Here is a 26,908-nt window from a genome sequence, read left to right on the forward strand (position 1 = left end):
AGAATCTGCACGGAAGCATTGCAGACAAATGGATGAAATACACTCACTAGACACCTTATTAGGTACACCTGTATGCTGTGTCCATTATTATATTGCCAATAATTTTTAACATATAATCCCTTTTTCACCCTTATATTGATTCAGACGTGTTTTTAAATTGTATGTACAGTATATTTATTAGACATTGAATACATTTGTCACACGGATACTGTATCTTACAAACAAGTCATTAAAATAAACATGATGAAAATGACCAGATAGCGTTGCCCCACGAGCTGGCCTTTGCCCGCACTCCCCGTGAACTGACTGACTGAGGCCCGTGGGCGGCCGCCGGCGCCGCCGCTTCACTCAACCACAACTCATCAAAGCGCCACTCTGCAGCTCTTTCTCTGCCTCTGCTCGCTGCTCTTTTCATCCGCACACCCGAATCGGACTCGCGGCAGCTGCGGCGTTGCTTTTGCAACTCTCCGATGTTGGTTCGTTTGAGAAATTTAAATGCTGAAACTCTCAAACTTGTGGAATGAAAACACATTAGATTTATATCTACTTTCTGTGCAAATGTTTTTTTCCTGCATATCTGATTCGACTTGGAATAACACGCACAGCATAGCATATGAGCTAAAAGTGAAAGAGATGGAGGTGGTAAGATTGAGGTGATGCCGTATCAGTGGGAGTATAATTAACTCTGCTGGAGAGCTGATTCAGTACACAGATAGTTTTAAATGGCTCGGGCGGGAGAATGGGCTCAGGTGAGAAGCTCATTACAGATAAGGTCAGAGTAGAAACTCCATCAAGGTGCAAATGTGTCATGAAATAATGTTATAAAAAGATCATCCGAACAGTTCGTTCAAGGAAAGGACTGACTAGAGAGCGCTACAACACTGACATCTAGCGGCTGAATCATGAAAACACTTTTGTTTGGTAAAAATGCTTACTATTACTCCCCAAATAAAAATAAAAAAAAACACCTTCAATGACCATAAACTGTTTTTTGCAAAGATCTATTGATCTTAATAAATAAAGCTATCTCCAAAATGTAGCACCTTTTCATGTCAGCCGTGTCCATTCACCTGAGCGTGATCCTCCGGGCTGTGAGAGCGAGTGTCATCCAACTCTGGCAGGAGACCCCAACTCCTGAGGAGAGCGGGTCGCTGGGCAGGCGGCGTGGCGAAGTAGTCCTTCTGTTTCTGCGAGTAAGTCTGCGAAGGAGTGATGATGTTCCTGTAGCCCCAATCCTATGGCGTAAAACAGCGTGATGACGGGAACGTGACGCGTGGAATGTTTCATTTAGGCTTTGTGCTACCTGCCACCGCAAGTTGAAATCTTCCAGCAACTGAATCCTGGCCTCCCTGGAGGGCACGCAGTCTGGAGGGGCAGGCTGGAGCTCCTCTGGGTCAATTTTAACATCTTGGAACACCAGCAGAGCTCGGATGGCGAACCAGCCTCCCAATTTGGGATGCACGCACACACCGAACATCTTCTAATGGCAAATTCATGGAATGAAAAGTCAAACGAAGGTTACGCGCATGTTTGAATATTTTTAGTGTTCAATATTTTAGACAAAAAAATATTTTTCGCAATTTCAAAGTCAAGTTAAAATAATAGTTCCAAAGCAAAATCTAAAAACTGATTAGGAATACTTTGTTGGCCCAGGGTTGGTCGCTGACGTCGGACTGCTGGTAGTAGAAAGCCGCTCCTGACACGTGTGCGGCGGTCTGTGCTAAGAATTTGGGCTTTCTGCTGGGCAGCAGCTCGTAGTCGTAACTCACGTCCACCTTCTGTCCGGGAAAGTTCTGTAGATGACACAAAAGGGAGGAATCAATTAGGGTTAAAGATAATTAATTATTCCCAAAAGTGGTATGAATATCACAAACCTGAGTGAGAGCAGAGGTGACACAATGGTTAACACACTGGTCAATAGGGTCAGAAAGCCCTTGGCATCCTTTCTCCTCCATGAAGGGAAGGAAGGCTTGCTCGAACATAGCGGGAGTGCTGAGGAGCACCACGGCCAAGTTGTCATTCGGGTACGGCAGCTGAAGCTTGGTGGGCAGCACGGAGTTGTACCAACCTACCTGAAAATATAGAGCACAGGTGTCATGAGGAAGCTACACTAGACAACAGTTTCTGCTAGTTTCTGTAATTAACGTGGCCTTTGAGGTGATAAGGTTCAGAAAGTCAAATTCAGAAGTTGGAGCATAAATACCTTCAAGGTGTACACTTCAAATCCGAGTTTGAGCAGACTGTCCTCGAGTAACTTTTTGACATTTTCCACGTTAACGGCAGAGGCCGCCATTTTAAGGTGACATCATCTCCGCGTGGCATTGTGGGATATTGTGTTCTCTTCCCCTGATGAGGAAACTGAGAATAAATAAGACGCTAATAGAAAGATATCTAAACTAATACAAATGCAGTCACCAAACATTTAATTCAAGGGGTAGTCATTTACTACGAATGTCTTGGTATTTAAAATAAAATAAATACTTGCTACAACTACAATTCCCAGATGTCCTCCAGGCTCGTGTGTGACGTCATCGCGTAGTCTCAAGGCTCCTTTATTTAAAAGTGGCTCGCGATGCTCGGAAGTAATAGTTACCATTTTATTTTGTTTTGATTTACGTTGTTTTACTAGTATTTTGATCCATAAATAGATTCCATGTGACCGTCTTGTGCGTTAAAATTTGATACGGTTATGCCGACACAGTTATTACCGTACAATAGCATTGTCTGCTAATGTAAACAGCCTTGGGACAAAACATCTTTTTTTTTTTTTTTTTGCTCAGGTTTGTGCTTATCAGTCCAAAAATCCTACTTCTGAGTAGAGCAGGAGTTCCGTTGTAACCGAATCTCCCCAGCAAGTGTCAAAGGTGTTACCTAGGTTGTTACCTCGGCACAGAAGTGTAAAGTTACATGTTGACAGCTTTGCTTGTCTACAGAGATCTTCATGTCTTTGCAGATCGACTGCAAGATGAACTGGGACCGCCAGGTGAGCTCCATCCTCTCTGCAGCTGACGACAGCGTGGCTAACATGAGGGTGAGTACATTTTAATGTATCAATGTATTGATTTCTACAAATATAATCATTTTTGTAGTATTCTATGTCCACAGGGGAGACTGTCCTCACTGGGAAACGCAAGCAAAAGAGAAGAAGGTGCATGAGTTAAGAAATCCATGTATAGCAGAGTACGGTCATTATTAACTGAGCTAATATATTCGCTTCTCTTCAGAGTCATTTCAATTCAAGGAGAAGTTTCATGATTCCGATTTTGACACCCTTGCCGTCAGCGCTCCATCATCTAGTGCACAGCAGGTTCCTCCTTTCAATCCTGGGGTGCAGTGGGCAGATATAGCCTCCATCCAGTCTCAGCTCCAGACACAGAACCAGGTGATTATATAAAACTTTAAAATCTTGGTCATTCCACATTGCCTTCCCACCGATGTCGTTTTCTTTCTTCAAGGCAATGGAGTCACTCACCAAGAAGCTCAGCGACATCGAACGGGAGAAGCATTCTCAGCAATTTCACATCCAGACGCTTCAAGGTAGCGCAAACTGAAGCATCGTAAAGAGCACAAATAGTCGATACGTAACACCGACGTGTCTTCCAGCCGAGGTGGACCGATTGCGTCAAGACTTGAGAGGAAGGAGACGTGAGAAGGACTTTGCAGAACAGGAGCAAGTCATGAGTGATGTTGGAACGAGCGCCTTCCCTAAAGAGAGGTGCGTTACAAAATCTTTAGCTTGTAAGAAATCTTTCATTTTACTTTCTTATGGTAGCTGGAGCTCCAAGACGTGTCGAGCGGAACTGGAACATCTACGCAAAGAAGTAGAGCAGCTGAAAACACGACTGAGTGAGTCACACTAAATCTGCAAGACTGTGCAAGCCTCAATATTGGCCTTCAAAACATCGTCGTCATCTTCTCGACATGTCCTTTGATTTATTTAATTTGTGCCGCGGGACAAGGGAGGCAAGAGGAGGCCATGATGCTCCAGGAGAAAGAGGCCCGAGAGAACCGGAGACAGTGCCAGCATAGCAGTGAGGTGAAAGAGCTTCCACTCTCTAAGATATGAAATTTCTCATTTTGTATCTCAATAGAATGTTGTGTTTGCTCTTTCAAGCAGATGCTTCAGGAGCTGACAGATCGCTACAAATCTCACAGCACAGATCTGGCCAAACGTTCCTTTGAGTATGTGCAAAAGGAGGTCCACCATATCAGGTGTGTGTACTTCTGCACGCCCTGGATGTTTGCGCTCTAATTCACCACCGTGCAATTCTTGATCTCACTACAGCAACGCCGTGTCAGAGCTCGAGGGCGAGGTCATACGTCTGCGTGAGCGCCAAGTCACGTTAACAGCAAGTAAGACTTTCCACTGCAAGTCAATTTTAAAAAAATTTTTTTTTTATTTACGCCGCTATGACTATTTTGCTACTTGAGAGCAAAAATCTTCGGACTCAGATGACTTCAGCCCGACAGTGAGCCTGGCTGAGGACAGCTCGGATCTCTCACTGCTGGACGATCTTGGTGAGTCAAATATTTTTCTAGGTGGCGCAATAATCATTGAAGTAAGATGAGGGAAATGACTCCGTGTGTGTAATTCAGTGCAGCAAAGGATGACCTCACTAACGACCCCCATCTGCTCCCCCGCCAGCTCTCAAGCGTCAGAGTATTCCATCCGGAGACAAGAACGACTTCCTAGACGAGAAGGAATATGATGACCGAGAATTTGGATCCGACCTGAGTCTGACGGATTTCTGATCTTCTTTTCTGTGAGGTCAGTTTTGGGATATCAATCAGCAGGAAATTCCGCTTTATTTGCCTTGCTATTTCACGGTTCATTATTCTAGTCAACACTTTTTTTTTTTTTTGACAATAAAGCAAAAAAAAACAACGCTCCATTTCAAATACCTTTTAATGATAATGGTCCATAATCCACATTGACCAGCAAAGCCACACAAAGCAACAATGAATGCGTTTGACACCTCAATAGACAAACACAAGTGCGTCATTTTAAAACATGGCTTTCCATATTAAGAATTCCATCTCAAAGGGGAATGCGTCTTATATGTGTTTTTATAAATTAATCTAGCAACGCAACAACAATCGTATTTACAATATGAACACTTCATCAAGGCCACCGCTCCGGTCGTATTTTCATGACATAAATAGAAATGTTTAAAAGGCACTCTCACCTGGACTACAATGGAGGGGGAAAAAAAAGCATCAGCAACAATACTAGATTTGAACACGCGTTGGACACTTCATTAGGTACACCTACTCAATCCAAATGCACCTAATGTGACCAACTAGCGTTAAATAACACACGCAAAATTGAAAGACACACACTTAAAAACGCACACAACGTTTCTCAGAAACAAACAGAGAAAATGAAAATAAAGTGCAACCTCATTGAAAGTAGAAGTCGGCCGTTTGTTTTGTTCTCCTCTTAGGTCTTTTGAGTCATCCAAAGAGTTTTTTTGTATTTCCTCCAAATAGTGAATTAGGATGTTTCAGTTTTTCTCCTGCAGTTGGGCAGATGCTTTTATTTGTGAAGTTACTCTACGACGTTTGTTTTGTTTGTTTTAACTCGGCCTATATCGGAGGAAATACGGTAAATGTAGAAATAGCGGCTTTTTCTACCCGGTACCGTTTGTGGTCACACAAAACCGGGATTCTTCGGGATCAGGAGTCACAACTTAGAAGACAGACCGGGTAGTTGAATCATGGCAACTATTACCCAAGAAAGGATTTTTTTTTCTTCATTGTTTGGCTGTGCATACATATCAGTAGCTGTACATCGACAAGGGTGTCTCCTCCATCATGTCGTCCTAGGAAAAAACAAGAGAAACACACCAAAGCCAGTTAATTCAAAAGGAGACTTAATAAGAAATTGACTTTTTATTGGCCTGGTCTAAATAGTTGGATCTTTGAATCTGTTCAAGTCCGACGCTCCAGCAAGACTTTGTTGTCATGGTAACAAAGAGCTTGCTGTTAATGTGCCCCTTTTAGTTTAGAGACTGAGACCTTTTTTTTTTTTTAACTATTCATGTTCTCACCTTTCAAAATAAAAAGATGGACATTTTTGAAAATCACTCTCCCTCACCATAGGCAAGTCCTGTAGCCTGCGGAACTCCGGCCTGTTGTCTCGTCGTCGGAGTTTGAGGAAGAGGAGCAGGGTGATGACGGCGGCGCTGATGATGAAGGCCGACACCAGGCCGGCCAGCAGGGGATCCAGCTTCGGGGAGTCATGGACCATGATGGCTGGAGCGGGACCACAAAGCACAAGAGATGCATTTTAATGTCATTTAAATGTACTCATTTTTATTCGCCATATGATGATTTTTAATTAAATTGTTATCATTTGAATTTTATTTCAAATGCAACCACTTTCACTTAAATGTACATTATTTTCATGTACTTTCTATTATTGAGTATATTGACTGCTTCAGATGATGTAAGTGGCCCAACCATGCGCTGTTAAATTTGAATTACTTTATATTATGTAATTGCAACCTGGTTGTTAGGTCGGCCCGCTATCTATACGCGTTGCTATGGAGCACTGTTTTGCCAACTCGACAGTTTTCACATCATCAAGTAAAAACAACCACAGAGGAGTGAGCCATCCCTTTTTCTCTGGCTCATGGAAAAAAGGCAACGTGCCAAGTGTGGACTAATAAAACCACATCACCAGGAAAGCAGGAATCATGGGAGTTTTTTTTTTTTTTGCCAATGTCCTAGAAAATGTCTCTGCCAGACAGATGGAAAGATAAAATGAACAAGATCCCACAGTGGATCAAGAAGGCCTCCATGGGTGTTTAAATAATTGAGCGGCCAGATAAAGTGCTACGCAACACGAGTCCCATGACTGTCTCCAAACAGAGGGACCAGTGTGGACGGCCTGGTGGCGACAGTACTTGTGTGTAGAAGAAGGAGAAAAGAGCTGGCTCGTGTCTAAACAAACAAAAGAACACTGTTGCTTTTGTTCTCGGCCCAGTTTAGCCTCTGTCATCATCCAAACAGTGAAAAGCCCAGGACATATTTAGAAAGCGCTCGGTGACTATTTTGCATTTAGGGCAAGTGAGGGTAAGCTGAAAAGTAGAACGTAACACAAGTTCATATGAAATAAAGTAGTGCTGTATTTACTTTCGCCCTTTACGTTGAGCTGCGACGGGGTGTCTGGATGCGGTTTGGTCTGCGTGGTGGTGAGGCCGACTGGGACGATGCTGGTCTGCAAGGGGGATTCGCTGGAGGTCATCTGCAGTGACGTGAGAGTCGTCGTCCGAGAGGTGGAGGTCTCTTTGGAGGAGCTGGTTGTTAAGATCTTCGTGGTGGTGGTGGTGTGCGTGGTAGTGGGTGTGGTCGATTGCTGAGTCGTCAAGGGTGTGTTATTCGACGTGGTGCGAGGCAAGACGGGTGATGTGGGGGGATGCGTTTCCACGGGAGCTGTCCGGCTCAATGGCGTAGTGGAGACAGGAAGTGAACCTGGCGAGTGATGTGAAGTCGTGTTGATGTCGGTTTTGTTTGAAGGGCTCTGAGGAGATGTTGTGTCCGCCGCAGCTTGAGTGGTGAGTGTGGGGGAAGCAGAAGGCTTTGGTGTCACGTCGTTGGTCAGGTTGGTGGAGCTTTCTGGGATGGACGTCGTTGAGATTACCTCCATGTAGGTGGCTACAAAAGAGGATCATGTTAGCTCTGTTTGGAAGTTAATTTTTATTGTTACTAATTCCTGTGTATTTCGTTCCATATTCCATTTCTTAAAATGTTTTATTTTGTAGCATTTTTTATCCCTTTTTTAAAACTTTTTAATGTTTCGTTCAAATAAATACAGTGATCCCTCGCTACTTTGCGTTTCATTTATCGCTGCTTCACTACATCGCGGATTTTTTTTCCAAATTTAAAAAAAACATTTAAAAGCCAAAATAAAACTTCTAAACTTTAGGACAATGTAGTATTGCTCCAAATGTTCATTTACATTCCTTTAGAAGTCCGTTTTCAATTGTGAATTAGCATATTCCCGCTAACTCGTTAGCCTGCCCAGTACTTCTCGTTGGTGACCGTACTTCACGGATTTCACTTAGCGCGGGTTTTGGAACCAATTATCAGACCAAAAAAGCAGAGTAACAAAGTCGCTAAAAAAAGGCGGCCACTATCTGCAGAGCTTCTGGCGACGAGTCGTGAAAGCAAACTGATGTAACCTTCAAGTGCCTGTGTATGTGCGTGCGCCTGAATATTCCTATCATTGCTTCGTTTCTCACGACAAGGTGAGAAGTCTCACACGGCAAATTATTTTTTCATATCTTGCTCTCTAGCAGTCCAAATACTTTCCCTCTTTGCCCCTGCATGCCCCACATGGGTGGCACTTTGTCATCTTATCGACCTCCTCGACAGCTCACGATAATGAGCAAATATAGCTCAGCTAATGACTTCCCGTAGTGCATGGCATCCATAAATCTCCACACTTACTGTTCCCTCTAGTCGGATGTGGCGTCGCAACGGCGACTTCCCAATGCGTCGTCGTCGTACCGTTGCCAGAAGAGGAAGTGGAGTTCTTCGGAACAATTATGGGCGGAAGATTGCTGGTGAGATTCAGGTCACGTTCTGGTGCTGGTTGTGTGGTCGTGTGTTCGTTACCTGATGGGAATGCAAACAGAGCCAGGTTTGATTAACGGTTATTCGGTGTCTTGGGCAATCGGTTTGCTAAAATGTAGACCGGGTGCGGTCCAAAAACATCAGAATTATAAGTATGGGTTATACGTGGACCCAAAAGTTGCATCGTCAGTAAAAGCGGTGTGAGTGAGCAAAGGAACGAAGCAAGAAACGATTCCCGGGGGATATTTGTAGCTACATTGCCGATTATTTTTCCCTATCATTCATTATCAATATACGTAGATATATTTTTAAGCTCGTTACTCAGTCATTATTAACATGACACAAAGCTATCATAAGTCTACACACCCCTGTTCAAATGCAATGTGTTTTAGATCAATCATTTGTGTGTGGTCCATAACCTGTACAACACAACTGAGTGTTTTTTTGTAGTTATTTTTCGAGGGGGAGTCAAATTAAAACTGCGCACATCCTGTTCTAGAAGAGGAGGATGTGGTTGTGGTCAAAAATACCCCATCACGTACAAACAGTTAGCTAACACACACGTGCTGTCATTTCAAGTAGCTCCAATTAAATATTGAATGCTAGCAATATGACATTCGAGGCCGCGGCTTGAACGAATCATTTCTTTCTCGGATTTAATTTGTGAACACGGTTTCCCTTTTCCATAGCTCTTGATCACTTTAACAAGTTTTGTTCTCATTCTCTTCCCCGCTCCCTTCTCAACATCTCTTTGAGGCAATCCAGAACGCACATGTAACATAATGTCATTAGCGCTGGCTAGCTCATTAGCACAGAGCCTTTCATTAGTTTAACTATCACTCACACACGTACAGTTCACATGTATAACATATTTTCAGCAATTACTAGCGGATGGAATTTTCCATATGTTTTCCGTATGTCAGTCACAATGGAAGAAAATATTTAAAAAAAAAAAGAAACTCAAAAATACATTTGGGGACACATAAAGCCATCTCAAAATTTCTAACGCAGTAAATGTTCGGACCTAAACGTTCTTATAAATAGACAGAGATGCCGATCTGGATAATACCGGCCTTGTGCAACAACCTGACTGATACTTTTGAGGTTTTTCTGGATATCTTATCCTCTGCGCATGTGTGCCGAGTGGGGTCATACGGTACAGAGAACCACTGTTACGCACGTGCTGCAAGTTCGAGTTGGTCTACATGAAACTCGACATGTAGTAACCTGCTTCTGCAATCCTCAAAGCAGGAAGCAGCTTAGCTTACTTTCAGTGAATGTGCAGGTGATTTTTCTTTTCTTTTAAAATAACTGTCTTAACCTAGACACATGCATTTTTGATACGGGTTATTAAGGTCACATTGGAACTGGAGAATATCCTAGCTGACTTTGGGGCAGAAGGCCATTTAGCTAGCATGATAAGCTAACATAGCATCACTCTGTGCTTTTGCTTGACATCACATGCACTGTGTGACATTTAAGGCACGATGTCCCCTAAAGAATGTGTCAAAGGTTTAAAGCTTTAATCAACCATGACAATCTATTTTTCTGATATGACTAACGGGCTTTTTCCTGTTGCACATTTTGCAGGTGCTCACCGCCTACTTACTGACCTCAGACTGCCTACAGTCGGTCATTTTCCTATCCGCTCCAATATGTCACCCTGTAATGAACGTTACGATCGTCGTCGGGTCGTTCTGCTCTAAAAAAAATAAATAAATATGCGGGATCGTGGTCAAATAGGCTTTCCTTCAATATGTGCCCAATGGCAAGGAAATCACTTTTATTTCTAACCTGGATTGATAGTAGATATAAAAAGTCTACACACCTCTATTTAAATGCCAGTTTGTGTGACGAGCAACTTTAAAGGATCAGCAGGAATTTCTAGCAAGTACTGGCTGTACATAATACAACAATTATCTTCGTCATAGAGCGGCGCTATGTGGAGGAGTGGCAATACAGATAAAGAAAAACACCCCAAGTTTATCTACGGTTCGCAAAAACAAACATGAAATCCCCCAAACTTATGTGGGAAAATGTGTCGTTCCAGTGAAACCAAGGTGACAAAGACACAATAATAACACACAGGAACATTTTCTTCTTCAGTCTGGGAAAAAACGGTGACCTTTTCTTCTTTCATCGGGACTAAAATAGTAGAATGTGTGAGATGTGAAGAGCGTTAATTAACTGCCATCTCTGCATGTGTCGGAGTCTTGTAATTACTTAATGAAGATTTTTGTACTTAGTATAGTTCGTTATCATCTGATAATACCCGGCGTGACAATGTCAAGAGGTCACTTTAATAATACCGCAAACGGAAAAGTCCAAACCGGTCTTATAGTAGCCCGCAACTGGCCCCATTGAGTGTGAAGACATTTGTTAGAGGTGTCAGCGTAATCATCCATTGACAGTCAATAAATGGGAATTTTAATCCCAAATATGAAAAAGCGTCTTGGGGGAAATGAGAACATAGATGTGTGTAATAGATGTGCTGAAAGAGGAAAAGGAAGGGGAAATGTGTGAAAGACAAAAGTGTGAAATTAATGACATAGAGAGATGACTCCTTTTTGCCCTTCAGGAGGCAAAGAACTATATTTAGGAAATGTCACACCAACATCTTCAGTTAACCAGAGATGAAGCTTTCAACAGTGAGGCATTTTTTTTCCTCGATCAGATACTAATGCTACCCCGAGCATGACCCCAACTTACAATTTTTTCCCATTTATGGGCTGTGGGTTGTTTGATTTTTGTATTTTTTTTTTTGCTTCATGTTATGACTCAAAATTCAATTCACAAGCAAGCTTAAGTTGCACTGCCGCATGATTGAAGTAGGGAAAAAAATGGAGGTACTGTTATGCCCTCGCAAGGAGAGCCACAGTTAGTGATTCCCTTTCAGTTGTTTACTGAATAGGACAAAATGTCAAATACAAACTGAGGACATCAGAAATGACTTCAGCCAGCACCAGGCCTGATGTCACCTGAAAGGCCACGCCCCCTAAAGGCACACCAACACATCATATTTGATAAAACAAAATTATTTATTCATCACTCATATTATTTATTTATTATTTGTGCCTTCTTGTTTTTATTTTGTGTCGTCTACTTGTATGTCTATCGTGTACTATGTCTCATCACCGTGGGATAAGGGAAACGGAATTTCGGTTTCTTTGTGTGTCTTGACATATGAAGGGATTGAAATTAAAGCAGACTTTGACTTGAAAAACCAAGAGCTGGAACCGATTAATGTCATTGCAATTCATTTCTATGGGAAAATTTGATTTGACCAAGAACAACAACAGGCACTATTCTATTTTAATTGTTGAGCATGACATGGATAACTTTCCTTTACCTTTGAGTGACAACTGGAAAGTTGTTTGAGGTCAAACACAAACTACATACTGTAACAGCAATGTGACGGGTGTAGCAAAAGTACTCACACCCATTTGCACACTGCAATAATTGCGGCGCAATTAGACCAAGTTCACTGAAAACAATAGAACAAAAAGTGCCTACCATGATCAGCAGATCCAACGTGAAGCAGAAACAAGGCACCAAGGTAAATACACGTTCTAACTTCCATCGTCATCTCTTCTTCTTCCTTAAAGTTTCTGTATTCCACGGTCTCTCAGTCACTTGTGAACAGTGGCGCACTGCAGCTTCAGCTACAGTGTTGTGTTCGTGGCTGAAACAGGAGTTTCTCTCTCTCTCTCTCTCTCTCTCTCTCTCTCTCTCTCTCGCTCTCTCTCTCTCTCTCTCTCTCTCTCTCTCTCTCTCTCTCTCTCTCTCTCTCTCTCTCTCTCTCTCTCTCTCTCTCTCTCTCTCTCTCTCTCTCTCTCTCTCTCTCTCTCTCTCTCTCTCTCTCTCTCTCTCTCTCTCTCTAGCTCTCGTTTACCAGAAACTGTGCCACGTGTTCCCGGTTCAAAAATAGCCCGCTGAGCTCACACTTTGACTGGCCTAAAGGTCAGATTCGTCTCAACAGAGCCGAGTTATTCCATTCAAAATGAAAAAAAAAAATTATAACAGTGTGCTTTTGTAAAGACGTCTCATTTCGATCGTGTGCGAAATAAAAAAAAAATCCTGACTCGTCTTGTAATGTCAGAGTTTGGCCACCGAGGGACGCTGTTGCCATATGGTTAAGATTTGGCTCGTCTTCTTTGCCCCGTGGCTTGGGTACGCATTCACGTCCGTCATATTGAATGTGTCCGATCTACCCGTAAACTAATGCAAGTTAAATGACTGAACTTTAAATAGTTCCAGAATGGACGAAGTAAATTGCAACGTTTATTGGCAGATTTGATGTTTTGGTTAGTAGGTCCACAAGCCAATTGACAGCCTGGGTTACAACAGCACTTGAACGCAGCCAAAATTGCTTAATTGAATCGCTCCCACGAATTACGTCACGATACTGTCAAAATGACCACCGTCGTTATTTCGGGCAATGCACATATAGGAGTGATATTGTCTAGTAAAAAAAAAAAAAAAAACGAAAGATGTCAAAATCAGGAACGCTAACCTTTGAGCAGTGAGCGATGTTGCTAGGCGGGATGACACTGAGAATTCCCACAGCACTGTAACGCAGCACAGAGTTCGGACTCGGAGGCAAAAGCAGCGGCATCAAGCTGGCAGCCAGCCCGCATCGTTGCTCTCCCCCAGCGGACGCAAAGGTATGGAAAAGCTCGTTATTATACTCAGGGGCTCCATCACTAGCTCCTACTAATTAATCCCGCGCATCATGTTTGCGGTTTAATGATGGCGAGTGTCGTATCGGGAGGCGTGCATTGCTAAAGTTAGCCTCTCCGCTAGCCGTGTTGAATGTTTCTAATAGGTTTGCGTTAGCATCGGTTAGCTCGCCGCTGTCAAGTCGGGTGAGCTAGTGTTAGCACGGCGGCGAGTGTCCCACTATTACCACCGATTATCATCAGTTGCGAGACCACTTCATTTAACTTTCACTTGAAGATTTACTCGTTTTTCCTCTGTGCGTGTGTTAAGAGGTTAGGGGACATTTGACAGCTCCGTACCCCAGAAGGGGTTACTATGATGGAGACGCCGGGGCGGATAGCAAATACACAGGACGCCTTGGACTTCACCGTGGAGAATGTTGAAAAGGTAAGGAGGCAATTGAGTGTTGAGTGATCATCATGTTGTGCATTAAAATATTTGACCAGAGATGCATGAGTGAGGCTAAGCTAACAGTCTGCATCTTTACTCTTGTTAAACAATACAGATACGACTCAAAAATAAACCTGGCACACTGACACAAAGGTAGAATTGAGCACACTTGTTAAGAAGCACAAATACGCACTAAGGTGACAAGACTGACTTTTTAAATGACGTCACTTGCCTCCAAAAACTCCATTCAAATGGCATAAATTCAGCTTGCATAACCGGAACAATCGCTAGCTCGGGACAAAATTACTTGGCCATCACATATTCTGTGATGCTGGCAGAAATGAGGTCTACTGAGTTGCAAAGATCTTTAAATTTTAAAGCCACAGCGATGCCTCTTCATCCACCATTTTGCACAAGATTGCTTTAGGGTGGTGAACTGTGTGTAGTGTCGTGTTGCGGCCATAAATCTCCCTGCTGGGTGGCCGCAGACGCTACTGAAGGGTTGGGTGGGGGAGGATGGAGACAGGAAGGTGTGTGTGTGTGTGAGTAGAGTAATGTGCAGAAATGGATGGGAGTGGGCGGGGCGGGGGTGCAGAGTGGACCGGGAAAGAGGGGCATCCATGGAGGATGGCGATGTCATTAAAGGTGCAATGACGATGTTGCAATTGTAATTTAACATCTTCTAGGACCTTTGCTGTCATTTTCCCAATCCAGTTAGCAACCAAGTAACCAGTGCATACATAATTAATACGTCTGTCAGGTTCATTAATAATTGATTCACGTTCAATTGATCTATAGTGAAAGTACCTGATGTGTGGGGTGGTGTGAACCAGATGAACCAAGCACTACTTTTATCGAAATGAAATTCTTCAATTTACTTCAACATAGTTTTTCGGTGCCAAAAGATGGTGTTTGTTGATTTTTGTGTACATAGCGCCCGGAGATGATGGTTCCTGGCTCGGCGGGCACGCATTTGTTCTTTCTTCAGTCCGACGAACAACGGTCCACATTGTCCTCACTCGCCAGCCACACACATACTGACCTGACCTCTGAAAGCGAAAGACAAGTGAAGGGCATGGCGCTTCATTGTTAGCATTAGCATTCGGCGAGGATATTTGAATGTCATAGTCCAATGTGTTACTGTGCTAAGAAAAAAAAAATTGGAGGCTTATGACATCGCCGGTAAAAAGAGGCTTTCTTTTCCCGTCATTGATCCTTTGCGGCCGCCTATTTGCGTTTTGCTCGTCACTTGGCGCACTTTAGTGCGAGAGCAGATGGCGAGGCTGTGACCGAGGGGACATTTTCTCACTTGTGTCACCACTCCTCCGCCTCGCAACGGTTGCTCTGCCAACATCCCGCTGTACTCAGGTGGCACAGGCGGGTTCCCGCCGTTTCTAGCTTAAATTAAGTAGTAGCTCAGAGAAATGACATCAAAATAGCCTCGGGCTCGCATGGGGAACGATACGTGACCAAGCAATATGAGCCCGTAGATGTCTCGCCGTTAAGTCACTATGGTCGGGGCTCTGCCTGGAAACTGTTTTCTACACGTCTCCTTTAAACCTGGAGTGAGGTGCACTAATGATCCCGCAGCACCGCGTTGCTACGTTTAACTCTAATAGGGCAATTGGTGGAATGGGGAAGTCGAGAGGTGCTGACTCACAAAAGCATCCTACTGCAAATTTGCTTGCTACACTGTTGGAATATTGCAAGAGCGTCATCAAACCTGTCCGTGGTTTTAATGATGAATGCTTCGGTGGCTTTTATTGCGAATTTGCGCCTGTAAGCGTTCAGGAGCCGCCATCATTCATCTCGACTGCTCTCAAACGCCCTTGCTGCTTTGTGTACCACTCAGAAGCTGTACTTGTGAGCGCCATCTTTTTTTTCTTTTTTTTAGGTCAATGCTTTTCTGCTAATCGTGTAAAAAAAGTGGCTCGGGGCTTTTTTTTGGGAAGGATATTAGTAAGCAATGTTGCTGGCGTTTTATACTTTTATGCCAAGTGGAACTGGTGAAATCAAAAGGAGTTGTTATGCAGTAAAATAGCCAAGAATAGAAATATTATTGCATGCAACATTCTGGAGTTTCATTTTTCAAACAGAAAGAATTTCATTGTCGGAATTGACCGAAAAGAGAAAAAGTTTGTTTTCATCTCCTGATGCATTGCGTACGTAAACGTCAACTGTAAATACTTCAAGTGATTTAATTCGATTTTTTACTATCCTCTGTTTGCCTTTTGTTGGCAGGCCCTCCACCAGCTGTATTATGATCCCAACATCGACAATAAGAATCTGGCCCAGAAATGGCTTATGCAGGCCCAGGTGTCTCCTCAAGCCTGGCAGTTCTGCTGGGCTTTGCTCAGCCCAGACAAGGTATAAAAATTCACACACCGTCACATGCATAGGAGTCAAATTGAACATTCATCATATTACCGCACAGGTGCCGGAGATCCAGTATTTCGGTGCCAGCGCGCTCCACACCAAGATTTCCCGCTACTGGTCGGACATCCCCAGCGACCAGTACGAGTCGTTGAAAAGCCAGCTGTTCACTCAGATCGCCTGCTTCTCCTCGGGCGCCAAGATGGTGCTGACGCGGTTATGCGTGGCGCTGGCGTCGCTGGCGCTCAACACCATGCCCGAGGCCTGGCCCGGCGCCGTGTCCGAGATGGTGCGGGTGTTCCAGGAGGAGGGCGGAGGGATCGACGGGCGGGCACGTTGCCTGGCGCTGCTGGAGCTCCTCACCGTCCTTCCCGAGGAGTTCCAGACCAGCCGCTTGCCGCAGTACAGAAAGGGACAGGTACGATTTGTTGATGTTGTTGCCACTGCACAACAAATTCTAAATATTCTTCCTGTCAGGTTCGGGGTGCCCTGGGCCGGGAGTGGGGGTCCGTTTGCCCTCTGCTGCAGCAGCTGCTGCGACGGACGGACAGCCCCGGGGCGGTGAAGGCCCGAGTGCTGCGCTGCCTGTCGTCCTGGGTGCTGCTGGACGTGCCGCTCAGCGAGAGCGAAGCACTGGTGCACGACTGCTTTGTTGCCCTGCCCGACCCCGAACTTTTTGACACCGCTGTGGAGGCGCTGGTCAACGCCATCTCCCAGCCAGACTCCCAAAGGTGAGAAGGTTATTTAGCAAAACTGGCTGATTATTGTTATTGTAGAGGCTTAATAATTCGGCAACCATTAAACGATCAGGCCCTACTCCTCTATGATGTCTCAATTGAAACAAATTATTGGTATTTAAAATTATAATGTAATAAAAATAAAGAATAAAAACTCCATCCATCCATCTAATAAACAAAATAAATAACTCTAAAATCCTATAATTGCGATTTCAGCTCAAACAGCTTGAAACTTGTCATGGTAATGATGGAAAAATTTCCTTTGGAGAATTGTGAGCGTTATAACTTCATTCGGAGGAGACAGGGTGGGTGGGCACTGGCTGGGCATAAAGGCGGGAGGGAGGGATGTGATGCAGGGGCATGTTGACAGCTAAAAGGGGGGAGGAGAGGCAAAAGGGGGGGTGGAGGAAGCGAGCGGCATGTCTTGGTTGGCTGGCGTCGCTATGGTTACAGAGCCGGGGCGAGATGTCATCGCGACCGGTCGATTCCGATGTGTTGAATAATCCTTAACCCTTCTCCGCTAAAGGATGGAAGTGGAGGTGGGGGGGTTCTTACCTCTGCTCTAAGACTAAGAAGGATCTAAACGCTGATCAATCACTTCTAAGGCGAATCTAATGGCTCTCGAACCTCAAACTATTTTTACATCCTCGAGAAATCTATAGATTGATATTTATTCTCCTGTCTATTTCCTCTTACCGCCCTCCCCGCCCCGCCTCGGGTTCTCTCCCTCTGTTTAAACTCATCACAATCAACTCATTGGAGGGCACGCGATTGGTGCAGCCGCATCCTGTTGCCAGGCAACCCCCCCTCCCCGTCTCTGAGGTAATTGCAGAGGGGATCGCAACAGGGAGTAGTCGGGAGGAGACCGCAACTGACCCTCCTCCCCTCGCTCCACGTCAGGCTTCTTTAAAGGGGAAATAGTATGTAAGACCTTTTGATAGTCAAATGCAAATAATTGGGTCTCTGGCGTTTCCAAATAAAATGAATTAAAAAAAACATTCATTAGTTCTGGACCACAAACCCCCCCATCTCCCTCTTGCTCTCTCTGCATATATGTGTAATTTTGTTGTTGTTGTTTTTTTTTTTTTTTTGCAAACACACATGGTCTGTGACATTTGGATACACATACCCTTGATCTTTAAATGTCACGCTATTGCATGACTCCATCGAGGACGTCTCTCGATGTCGTGCGAGCCAACTCCGAGCAGTTGCTTTGATTTCAATCGAACACAAAGTCTGGCCATTTTAGGTTCAATAAGTTCTGACTTGAACTTCTACCAACTGGAAGTGTGCGTCCTTGACGGTTGTTACCGTTCACATATTTGTGTCTTCTAGGTACGTGAACACGTTGCTGAAGTTGGTCCCGCCGGTGCTGGCACTCCAGGAGCAGCTCAGAGAAGCCGTCCAGAACGGCGACATGGAGACTTGCCACGGGATTTGTCGCATTGCCGTCACGTTGGGAGAAAACCACTCCAGGTTGGTTTGTGTTTTTCCCCTTAACAATATAGAGACACTTAAAAATGATGACTTGTGATTTATATTCAGGATTCTGCTGGAGCAAGTGGATCACTGGCAGAGCTTCCTGGCTTTAGTCAACATGATCATGTTTTGCACGGGCATCCCGGGCCACTACCCGGTCAATGAGACCACCAGCTCGCTCACACTCACCTTCTGGTACACGTTGCAGGTAAGGCATCATCTCACCAATGCTGCGCCCGCCACTTAAGATTGTCTTTTATTACCTTCAAGGATGAAATCATGTCGTTCGAGTCCAACAAGCAGGCAGTGTACCTGCAAGTGTACAGGCCGGTGTATTTCCAGCTAGTAGATGTTTTGCTCCACAAAGCCCAGTTCCCATCGGATCCAGAGTACGCATCCTGGTCCTCGGATGAGAAGGAGCAATTCCGTATTTACAGGTTTGTGTGCACTTGGGATTTTTTTTTAATTTTTGGAAAGACACTAAAAGTAGTTTCTCCTTCAGGGTGGACATCTCTGACACGCTCATGTACGTCTACGAGATGCTGGGCGCTGAGCTCCTGAGTAATCTCTATGACAAACTGGGACGACTCTTGACGAATACAGAGCAGCCCACGTCGTGGCAGGTGGGCGGGACGCTGATTTGAGAAACTTCAGAAAAGAAAAAAAACGTGACTAGCTCATTAGCACTGTTCAAAATACACCAACGCTCTGAATATTTTTATTCCAGCACACAGAAGCTTTGCTGTACGGTTTCCAGTCCATCGCGGAGACGATAGACGTCAATTACTCTGATGTCATTCCGGGCCTCATAGGCCTCATCCCAAGAATCAGTATCAACAACGTTCAGCTGGCCGACACGGTGATGTTCACTATTGGTGAGACTCGGCGCCGGTGCTGAACTTTAACCCGGGGGCGCCGGTGCTTGACTTTAAATCCCGGTACCAGGTGCTCTGGCTGAATGGTTGGCTGACCACCCGGTGATGCTGAGCAGCGTCCTGCCCCTGGTGCTGCAGGCTCTGGGCAACCCGGACCTTTCCGTCTCGTCCGTTTCCACGCTAAAGAAGATCTGCCGCGAGTGTAAAAGCGACCTGCCGCCTTATGCCACCAATATTGTAGCCGTATCTCAGGTGCGTTTGTTTTCTACTTCATGATTACATTAGGGCAGTGCTTCTCAAATAGTGGGGCGCGCCCCCCTTGGGGGGCGTGGTGCTATTCCTGGGGGGGCGCGTGTGACCCTGGGGAACAGGCTTTTTTTTTGGCAGTACTAGAATAAAGTGTAATTGCGCGTTTACTACAGCAGGGGGCAGTGGCGCTCTCATTGTTACTTCTGTCACGTTTGCGACAGTGCAACATTTTACGACTTACAAGACAAGTTAGGATAGTCACGGTGGGGAGGGGGGGCGCGAATAGTTTTCTTCTTGCTAGGGGGGGGCGTAACAGAAAATAATTGAGAAGCACTGCATTAGGGTATTGTGTTCACGATTGTGTTTTTTTTTGTTTTTTTTCAGGAGGTTTTAATAAAGCAGATCCACAAGGTCAGTTTATGGTCTGGCTATTTTTTTTTCTTTTTTTCTTTTTTTCTTTTTAATAATAACACAACTATGACCTTTGAATTAAAAAAAAAAAAATTAACTGCTTTGTTTTTCTAGACGAGTCAGTGCATGTGGCTGATGCAGGCGTTGGGCTTTCTACTGTCGGCTCTACCCGTGGAGGAAATTCTGAGGAATCTTCATTCCCTAATCACGCCTTACATCCAGCAACTAGAGAAGCTGGCGGAGGAGACGGTGGGTGGACAAAAAAAAGAAGCCTTTTTAATATCCGCTACGTCAGCCAAGATGAATCTTTGTCGGCAGAGTAACACACAACCTCATCGATCCTCGTCGCTGTTGTTTACTGTCTCGCATTTGCTTTGTCAGCGTGACATCAGACTGGCAAATCAGCTCGGAACAAATAGCGGGCAAATAGTGGCGCCTAGCGGGCAGGCCTTCAACCTCTCGGAGTCAATGTTTGGTATTCAAATCAAGCGTGGCCATTTTGTAATGCGTCACATCGCCATGGAAACAGCAGTGAGTCAAACCCGAAGTCATTAAGCGAATGAGGTATGGCTGGATGTGGATCCCGAGAGAAATAGCCTGCAAAACAACTCCTCTCTTATTGGGTTCTACTCATGAACACGTGTTCCCCACTTGACGACCGCTGTGCTAATGCGGCCTCATTAAGATAAATGCAAGTCATGCGAAAGTAATCTAATTAGGCAGGGGACGTCTTAGTCATGAACCAAAGACGGCTTTTTTAACTCAATTGGAAAAACGTCTGTTTTATTTAAAGCGCATTTTTGTAATGACTACGAAAATAAAACATTACAATTTAAGATTTTCCTCTTCACTGGATATTGAATATTTTTACCTATTTATTTGGATTAATTTTAATATATATTTTTAAAATATATTTGTATTTTTTATTGAATAATGAAGGAATGTCTCTTCCATCTCTCCTCTCAGCCTAATCCGTCCAATAAGTTAGCGATCATCCACATCTTGGGGCTGCTGTCCAACTTGTTCACCACGCTTGACATCAGCAAACAGGATGACGAATCGGGAGACGCCTCAGTTGCGCCTGTCAAAACGGCCCCGCCCCCTCCTGGACCCAACCCGGTAAGTGCTCCTCTAAATCTTCCATAGAAAGTGTTGTATGTTTTATTTCCGCCAATATCACGATGCATTTGTGTGCCCCTCAGGTGGTGGTGGTCCTGCAGCAAGTGTTTGCCCTCATCCAGAACGTTCTCAGCAAGTGGCTGAACGACTCCCAAGTGGTGGAGGTGCGTCGCCTTTTTTCCTCACCCGTTGGAATTCGGTGTGGGTTGAACGACTTTCACGTGTGCTACTCAGGCCGTGTGCGCCATCTTCGAGAAGTCGGTAAAGACGCTGCTACACAACTTTGCCCCCATGGTGGAGCAGCTGAGCCAAATGCTTGGACAGATGTACAGCACCATCCCCCAAGCCTCAGCCCTCGACCTTACACGACAGGTGTGGGGGGGGGGATCTGTTATTTTTATTTGTCTGATCTGCTGATGTCTTCCTCTGACGTTGCGTCAGAACATGGGTTGCCAGGGCAACTCTGTCTACGTGGTCGTTTCTAAAAATAACCAAATGACTGCCAGTGGAGATCTTAAAGGATCGTAACACAGGTTCATCTGAGGTGTTTCTTTTTTCTTTTCAGCTTGTCCACATCTTCGCCAGCCAGACGGAACATTTCTCACCCATCAAGGCTCTCTTTGAGCTGGTTACATCTGTAACCTTGTCCATCTTCCAGCAAGGTAGGGCTTGGTAATATTGCGAAACCTTTCATTTTACACAATCCAAAAGTGGAACACGAAACAGCTGAGTGAAACTACATTTTGCATAATTCATGTTTGGCGATAGTGATGTTGTAACGCTGCCGTGCCGACCGGGACGTGCGAAAACACGACTGTTCAAATGTTGAATATTTGCTATTACATATTCCGAACTTTTGCCAGACATGACACTTGCTCCGCTTGCACAGCATAATGAGGGAAATTCTCCCTTCACGAAGATAATGATACTCATTAGTGTCTGAAAGTGTACCTAATGTTGTGTCCAGCGACTGTATTATTCCAATCTAGCCCGGAAAGGCATTTTTGGGCACTCGGGCCAGACACCGAACACGAAATAAGAAAAGAAGAAGACATTTGACGTCTGCCTCCCCCGCTTCCCCTTTATGTTGCCTTCTCCCCCCCCCCCCCCGCCCCTCTCCCGCCTCCACCACTGTCTCCTGCCTCCCTGCTTCCGCAATGGCTGCCTCACCCCTTGACCCCTCAACTCTTTCCTTTCTGAGCAGGTGCCTTTCTTCAGTAAGACGAGATAGCTGCGCTCGATTATTCATATGGCGGCCATGTAAACGCTGAATACGCCGCTACTCGAGCTGCTTGGCGGCCATCTGAATAAGCCCTGTGTTCCTTCTGTAGTTAGTGTGTGTGTCTGTGTGTATGTGTGTGTAGGGCTGCAGGGAGGGCTTGGTTTTGCTTTGCTGAGGCCTAAAATATGTTTGGAGTGTGGGAACAGCTAAAGCTGGGCGCTCGCTACAGACGTCGGTCATTGCAACATTCATTTGGAGTTGTCAGCCATTGTTCACTGAAATTGTATTTTTGTCAGATGTGCATCATTTTGTTTTTCTATGTTTGCAATTGGTACTCTGCTTTGAAAAGAAATGTCGCGTGGTCTGTGTCTAGCAATTAATAATAATAATTTCGGTTCATCTTTGGAGCGAAGGGGGAATCCGCCGACAGCTGAAACACAAGCCTTGTTCATTCCGAGATTTTTGGACGGTGCATCTGGAATGTGTCTATTATCCAGAATCCAGCCCAATTTTTTATTTTTTTTATTTAACGCGGCATGTGTTTCAAGGTGAGCGGCTCGCTCCCCATCCCTCCAAAGCGTCACAGTAACAGAGGTGCCTCCTGGGTTCCCACTCCAAAGCCACTTTTCTTTCTTAGGTTTCTTCTGTTCCTCTCTTTCTTTGTCGAAAACAGACCCATGTCTCCTCCGTCTTCCTGCCTATTCTTTTCTTTCTTTCTCCCTCCAAGAGTTTGCCAACGCTTCATCCCTTGCCCCGCCCCTTCCTTCCCTTCCGCCCCACTTTGTTCTTTACTCACATGTGAATTATTTCAATGAACTACTTTTGAGTTCTCTTTTGAGTTCCACATGACTGTTGAATCTGTTCCGTTGCTGTTTGTATATTATTCTTATTCTCTTTTGATTTCTTAAGTTTCATCTTTATTATATTTTAGGACCCAGGGATCATCCTGATATTGTTGATTCATTTATGCAACTCCAAGCTCAGGTGTGTTTTTGGTTACTTATTTCACTCACTTTGAGTTTCTCTCTTCCTCTGTTTTCTCTCTGTCCTTTTCTCCTCCTCTCATCTTGGACCTTAAAATATCCCGTCACATAAGAGCAAGGCTTTCAAATGACTTTTCAACTCAAATGCTCAGAATTCTAACAGTCACCTTGTCACATCAATCGTGGCCCAGTTTGGGGGGGGGGGAATCAATGGTACCTTGACTTGAGTTTGATTATTTTTTTTTTTTTTTTAAAGTGGCTCGTCAATTTTTTGAGGGAGAGAAATCCCGTCGGACAAAGTTTTGCCACCTCACACAGATTTTGTATGTACGGTATAAAAAGAGCAAAGCTACAATGATTAAAAAATCAAATTAATCTTGAAACCAACTGTGCTCTACTGCTGATGACTAAAGAACGGAAACTATTTTTTTTAACTCTTTCTTTTTGTGGGTTCTGTTATTATACAATAATATCAGTGGGAATGCTCTAAAAAACAACCAGCAATATGGCGAACACGGCTTTAAAAACAACTGCCACTGAGTATGTTTTTTTTTTTTTTTTTAAATAAATCCCCCCAAGGACATTTATAGACAAGCGTTTGCACTTACATTCAAATGGACAATTTAGTACTCAGTGAACTTCAACCGTAGTCTCCGGAGAAAAGCTGTGAACAAGCAAACTCAAAAGCTGTAACTTTAAAACTGACTCGTTTTAAGATTCCACCTAAATCGTTTATTTGTCGAAAATCCCTCAAAGGTGACTGCTTAGTCTCTGAGTGCCCTCCTCTTCAGTCATTTCAGCCCACAGCCAATCAGAGCCCCCGAAAGAATTCATATTCAACTCTAATATTAATCCCCCCAGACAAATTGGCTGATGGATTGTCTGTTGTTTTCAAAGAATAATTCTTTTTGTTCTTATTGTCTTCATTCCTCTCCCTTTTTGTTTTTTCTATCTTTGGATAGATCTGACCTCCATCTTTCTCCTCCTCCTCTCCTCTCCCTCTCTCCTCCATCCTGAATGAGTTGTTTATGAGACGAGTTGTATTATGTGCACATGTCGATTACCTGCACACTTTTGTTGCATATTCAACCAAAAACACACACATCCAAAATGACGTAGCATTGCATTTAGTTTTGACTTGAGGTTTTTTTTTTTTTTTTCCTCTCCAAACTTTTGGTTGCAATTCTTTTGTTATATTTGCGGAGTCGTGCGTCAGAGCATTTTTCCTCTCTGAAGTTTTTGGATAGTCGAGGCAAGCACTGCGGCCTGGTAGCCAGATCTGTCCCTCGTTGCTGTCAGATATGACTACCAGGCTGGTAGGAATGGAAATCTTTTTTTTCACCGCGCCGTGTCAACCAAGCCACCTAACGCTTCTGTTTGCCTCTTAGGCCCTCAAACGGAAGCCCGATTTGTACTTGTCTGAGAGTCTGGACGTAAAAGCTGTGTACCACTGTGGTAGGTTGAACGTTGGCTTTCAGAATTTCATCGTTTGGTTCCAATTGGATACAGTAAGGAAATGTAGAACCATTTCCCTGACAGTAGACTACGTTTTTAATATTTTATATATATATATATTATTTATTTTTATTTTTTTATCCGAACAAATACAAACCAAACAGATTTTTTTTATTAGTTGCCATAAAAACCTGTTTTTAAACTCTTCCTAGTAACTACATCTGACCATCTTATTTTTTCCGCCCACTTGCAGGGATTCTATCGCTAAAGTTTCCCGAGGGTCCGACCGTCAAGTCGACATGTCTCTTCTTTGTGAGTGCGAGCCTTTGTGTGAAATGATGGCGACTCAAACACATTGCTGACGGCTTTGCGTCCATTTCAGACCGAGCTGTTGCCACGCTGTTCCGACGTGCCCCCGGTGGCCAGATTGTTGCAGGAGGACGGAAAGCTGCTGATCCAGGCCCTTCTAGAGGTGACCAATATCTCATGTCCTACATGTAAACAAAAACCAGGTAGATATTGAAATGTTTATATTTTCCCCCACTTTGTCCAGGGTATCGGAGGCGGAGCCTCTCGGAACTTGATGGACCAATTCGCAGAGGTGCTGTTCAGTCTGAACAAGCACTGCTTCTCGCTGCTGGCCGTGTGGCTGAAGGTGGCGCTGCAGCCGCCGGGATTCCCGTCGTCGCGAGTCACGTCGGCGCAGAAGGATCACTTCTCCCAGCAGATACTTCGGTAGCACCACGAGTCAACTCAGAGTTTCGATATGGCCAGTTCTATTGCAAGATTGAATCTTTATTTTTTCCACATAGAGAGCGAGTGAACAAGCGGCGGGTGAAGGAAATCGTCAAGGAGTTCACGCTGCTTTGCCGAGGCCTGCACGGCACCGAGTACGCCGCCGAGTACTGACGAAACAAAACCCCCCGACGGGCGACATAGGAATTGATGACGGGACAACACGTTGGACCCCTTTTAACGAACAAACACCCTTGTGGCTTTTAGGGAGGCTTTTTTTTTCCCCCCCCCGTCCTCCAGCTTCCCAGCATGCTGCCTCGTGTCCCCCTCCAAGTTCCTTTCACTGCAAAATGGGCCGGTGTCTCATTCGGCCTTCTCTTGATCTTCCTGTGGTTTCCTGGTGATTATCCATGTGAAATGAAAATGGTATCGTAACGTAGCTACTAGACGTACTCATTCAGGATGACTTATATATAAATATACATATATGATATCTTTATATATTGAAAGAAGAAGTCGTGCTGCTACTGGCGAGGACGTGATGTAAATGTCATATGTTTGGGGGGGGGGGGTAATCTGGACCACCCCGTGATACCTGCTCTTGCCAAATGATTAATTCGTGTGAGTGTGGTACGCGTTTGAAACTAAAGGACGAGAAGGGAACTCTGGGAAAAGCGAGGCGGGGACAGGGATGGGGAAGCTGCGAGAGCCTGATGAATAGTCATTCCTTATTTCTTCATTTAAAAAGGCTCGCAGAAGACAACAACCCGGTGTCCCTAAAGTCTGGACACAGGCAAAAAAAAAAGCTAATTTTCATCAAATTAAAGTTTTTAGCATGGTGTGTAAGCGGTTGTCCTAGCCGCTTCACAGTTCAGAAATTTAGGGCTTGAATCTGGGCTCAAGTTATCCTGTGGGGAGTTTGCATGTCTTCTGACTTCCTCCCACATTCTAAAACGTGCGTCAGATTCATTGAAAACTATTTTGGAACTATTTTCTCTTGCCAAATTAATTGTCCATAACTATGAATGTGAAAACTTGACTGCATGGACCTTTTTTGCCTTTTTATCCAATTTAAATATTATCAAGTGACATTTGTAAAATTTGTTATGCAATCAATGGCCCATATGCTCAGACTTTAGGGCCACCAAAAATGGTTTCCCCACCCCTGCATCGTTGATAAAAGGAATCAAAGTTGTGCATATTATCAGTTATTTCTGCGGCATATTTTTGACTGTGCAAATTCATAGCTGCAGCTTTAAACACTTGTCCAGCACACTTATATTGGACCTACAAATACACGACCGTAACCTCCTCATTGTTCACTCCATCATAAAGACACTTCAAGCCTCACTTTTCACCAGACGGTCATTGATCAGGCTCCTTGAAATCGGGATCGGAGGTCATGAATATCGATGAAGAGGACCATCATCAGCGTTCAAATGTATCTACTCCCATCCACACTCTAATCCTGCTGTCTTACCCGAGGTGCCTGCAGACATGTAGCATGTGTTTGTGTTCAGTGGGGGAGAGCGACGAGGCTTTCGGGACTATTGACCTCTTCAGCGTTTGGAAAGTCTATGG

At 44.4% G+C, this 26,908-nt stretch overlaps 4 protein-coding genes across 6 annotated transcripts; 2 read left to right on the top strand and 2 right to left on the bottom strand.

Moving 5' to 3' along the window:
- Positions 1–149: 149 nt before the first annotated feature.
- mmachc (metabolism of cobalamin associated C) lies at positions 150–2,913 on the bottom strand. Of its 2 annotated transcripts, none has more exons than XM_061296684.1 (6): positions 2,810–2,913; positions 2,204–2,346; positions 1,875–2,072; positions 1,641–1,793; positions 1,304–1,477; positions 150–1,235 (listed from the first exon to the last, which is right to left on the bottom strand). In XM_061296684.1, the coding sequence occupies exons 2-6, from the start codon at positions 2,291–2,293 to the stop codon at positions 1,053–1,055; spliced, it is 798 nt and encodes a 265-aa protein (XP_061152668.1). In that variant the 5' UTR covers positions 2,294–2,346; positions 2,810–2,913; the 3' UTR covers positions 150–1,052. The 2 variants fall into 2 exon arrangements, with proteins under 2 accessions (XP_061152668.1, XP_061152667.1); XM_061296683.1 differs by having other exon boundaries at positions 1,304–1,480; positions 2,810–2,904.
- Positions 2,517–6,365, top strand: LOC133166622 (testis-specific gene 10 protein). 2 transcript variants are annotated; one of them, XM_061296680.1, is made up of 13 exons: positions 2,517–2,875; positions 2,954–3,031; positions 3,106–3,148; positions 3,225–3,382; positions 3,456–3,537; positions 3,604–3,715; positions 3,773–3,846; positions 3,960–4,036; positions 4,115–4,212; positions 4,286–4,353; positions 4,432–4,518; positions 4,646–4,768; positions 6,103–6,365. In XM_061296680.1, exons 2-12 carry the CDS (start codon positions 2,966–2,968, stop codon positions 4,750–4,752), a joined length of 972 nt encoding a protein of 323 aa, XP_061152664.1. In that variant the 5' UTR covers positions 2,517–2,875; positions 2,954–2,965; the 3' UTR covers positions 4,753–4,768; positions 6,103–6,365. The 2 variants fall into 2 exon arrangements, with proteins under 2 accessions (XP_061152664.1, XP_061152665.1); XM_061296681.1 differs by having other exon boundaries at positions 4,118–4,212.
- Positions 4,889–12,314, bottom strand: LOC133166623 (mucin-2). Its single transcript, XM_061296682.1, has 5 exons — positions 12,094–12,314; positions 8,455–8,622; positions 7,138–7,659; positions 6,098–6,255; positions 4,889–5,822 (listed from the first exon to the last, which is right to left on the bottom strand). The coding sequence occupies exons 1-5, from the start codon at positions 12,164–12,166 to the stop codon at positions 5,778–5,780; spliced, it is 966 nt and encodes a 321-aa protein (XP_061152666.1). The 5' UTR covers positions 12,167–12,314; the 3' UTR covers positions 4,889–5,777.
- Positions 12,268–26,522, top strand: LOC133166621 (importin-13-like). The gene is made up of 23 exons (XM_061296679.1): positions 12,268–13,244; positions 13,570–13,686; positions 15,931–16,056; positions 16,124–16,480; positions 16,540–16,793; positions 18,135–18,275; positions 18,345–18,486; positions 18,549–18,715; positions 18,781–18,901; positions 19,006–19,153; positions 19,224–19,405; positions 19,787–19,813; positions 19,928–20,062; positions 20,780–20,932; positions 21,016–21,096; positions 21,167–21,304; positions 21,498–21,594; positions 23,086–23,138; positions 24,526–24,592; positions 24,846–24,904; positions 24,975–25,064; positions 25,146–25,327; positions 25,405–26,522. Exons 2-23 carry the CDS (start codon positions 13,615–13,617, stop codon positions 25,499–25,501), a joined length of 2,889 nt encoding a protein of 962 aa, XP_061152663.1. The 5' UTR covers positions 12,268–13,244; positions 13,570–13,614; the 3' UTR covers positions 25,502–26,522.
- Positions 26,523–26,908: the final 386 nt, after the last annotated feature.

The sequence above is a fragment of the Syngnathus typhle genome, linkage group LG14 (genome assembly GCF_033458585.1).
Source record: "Syngnathus typhle isolate RoL2023-S1 ecotype Sweden linkage group LG14, RoL_Styp_1.0, whole genome shotgun sequence".
NCBI lineage: Eukaryota > Metazoa > Chordata > Actinopteri > Syngnathiformes > Syngnathidae > Syngnathus > Syngnathus typhle.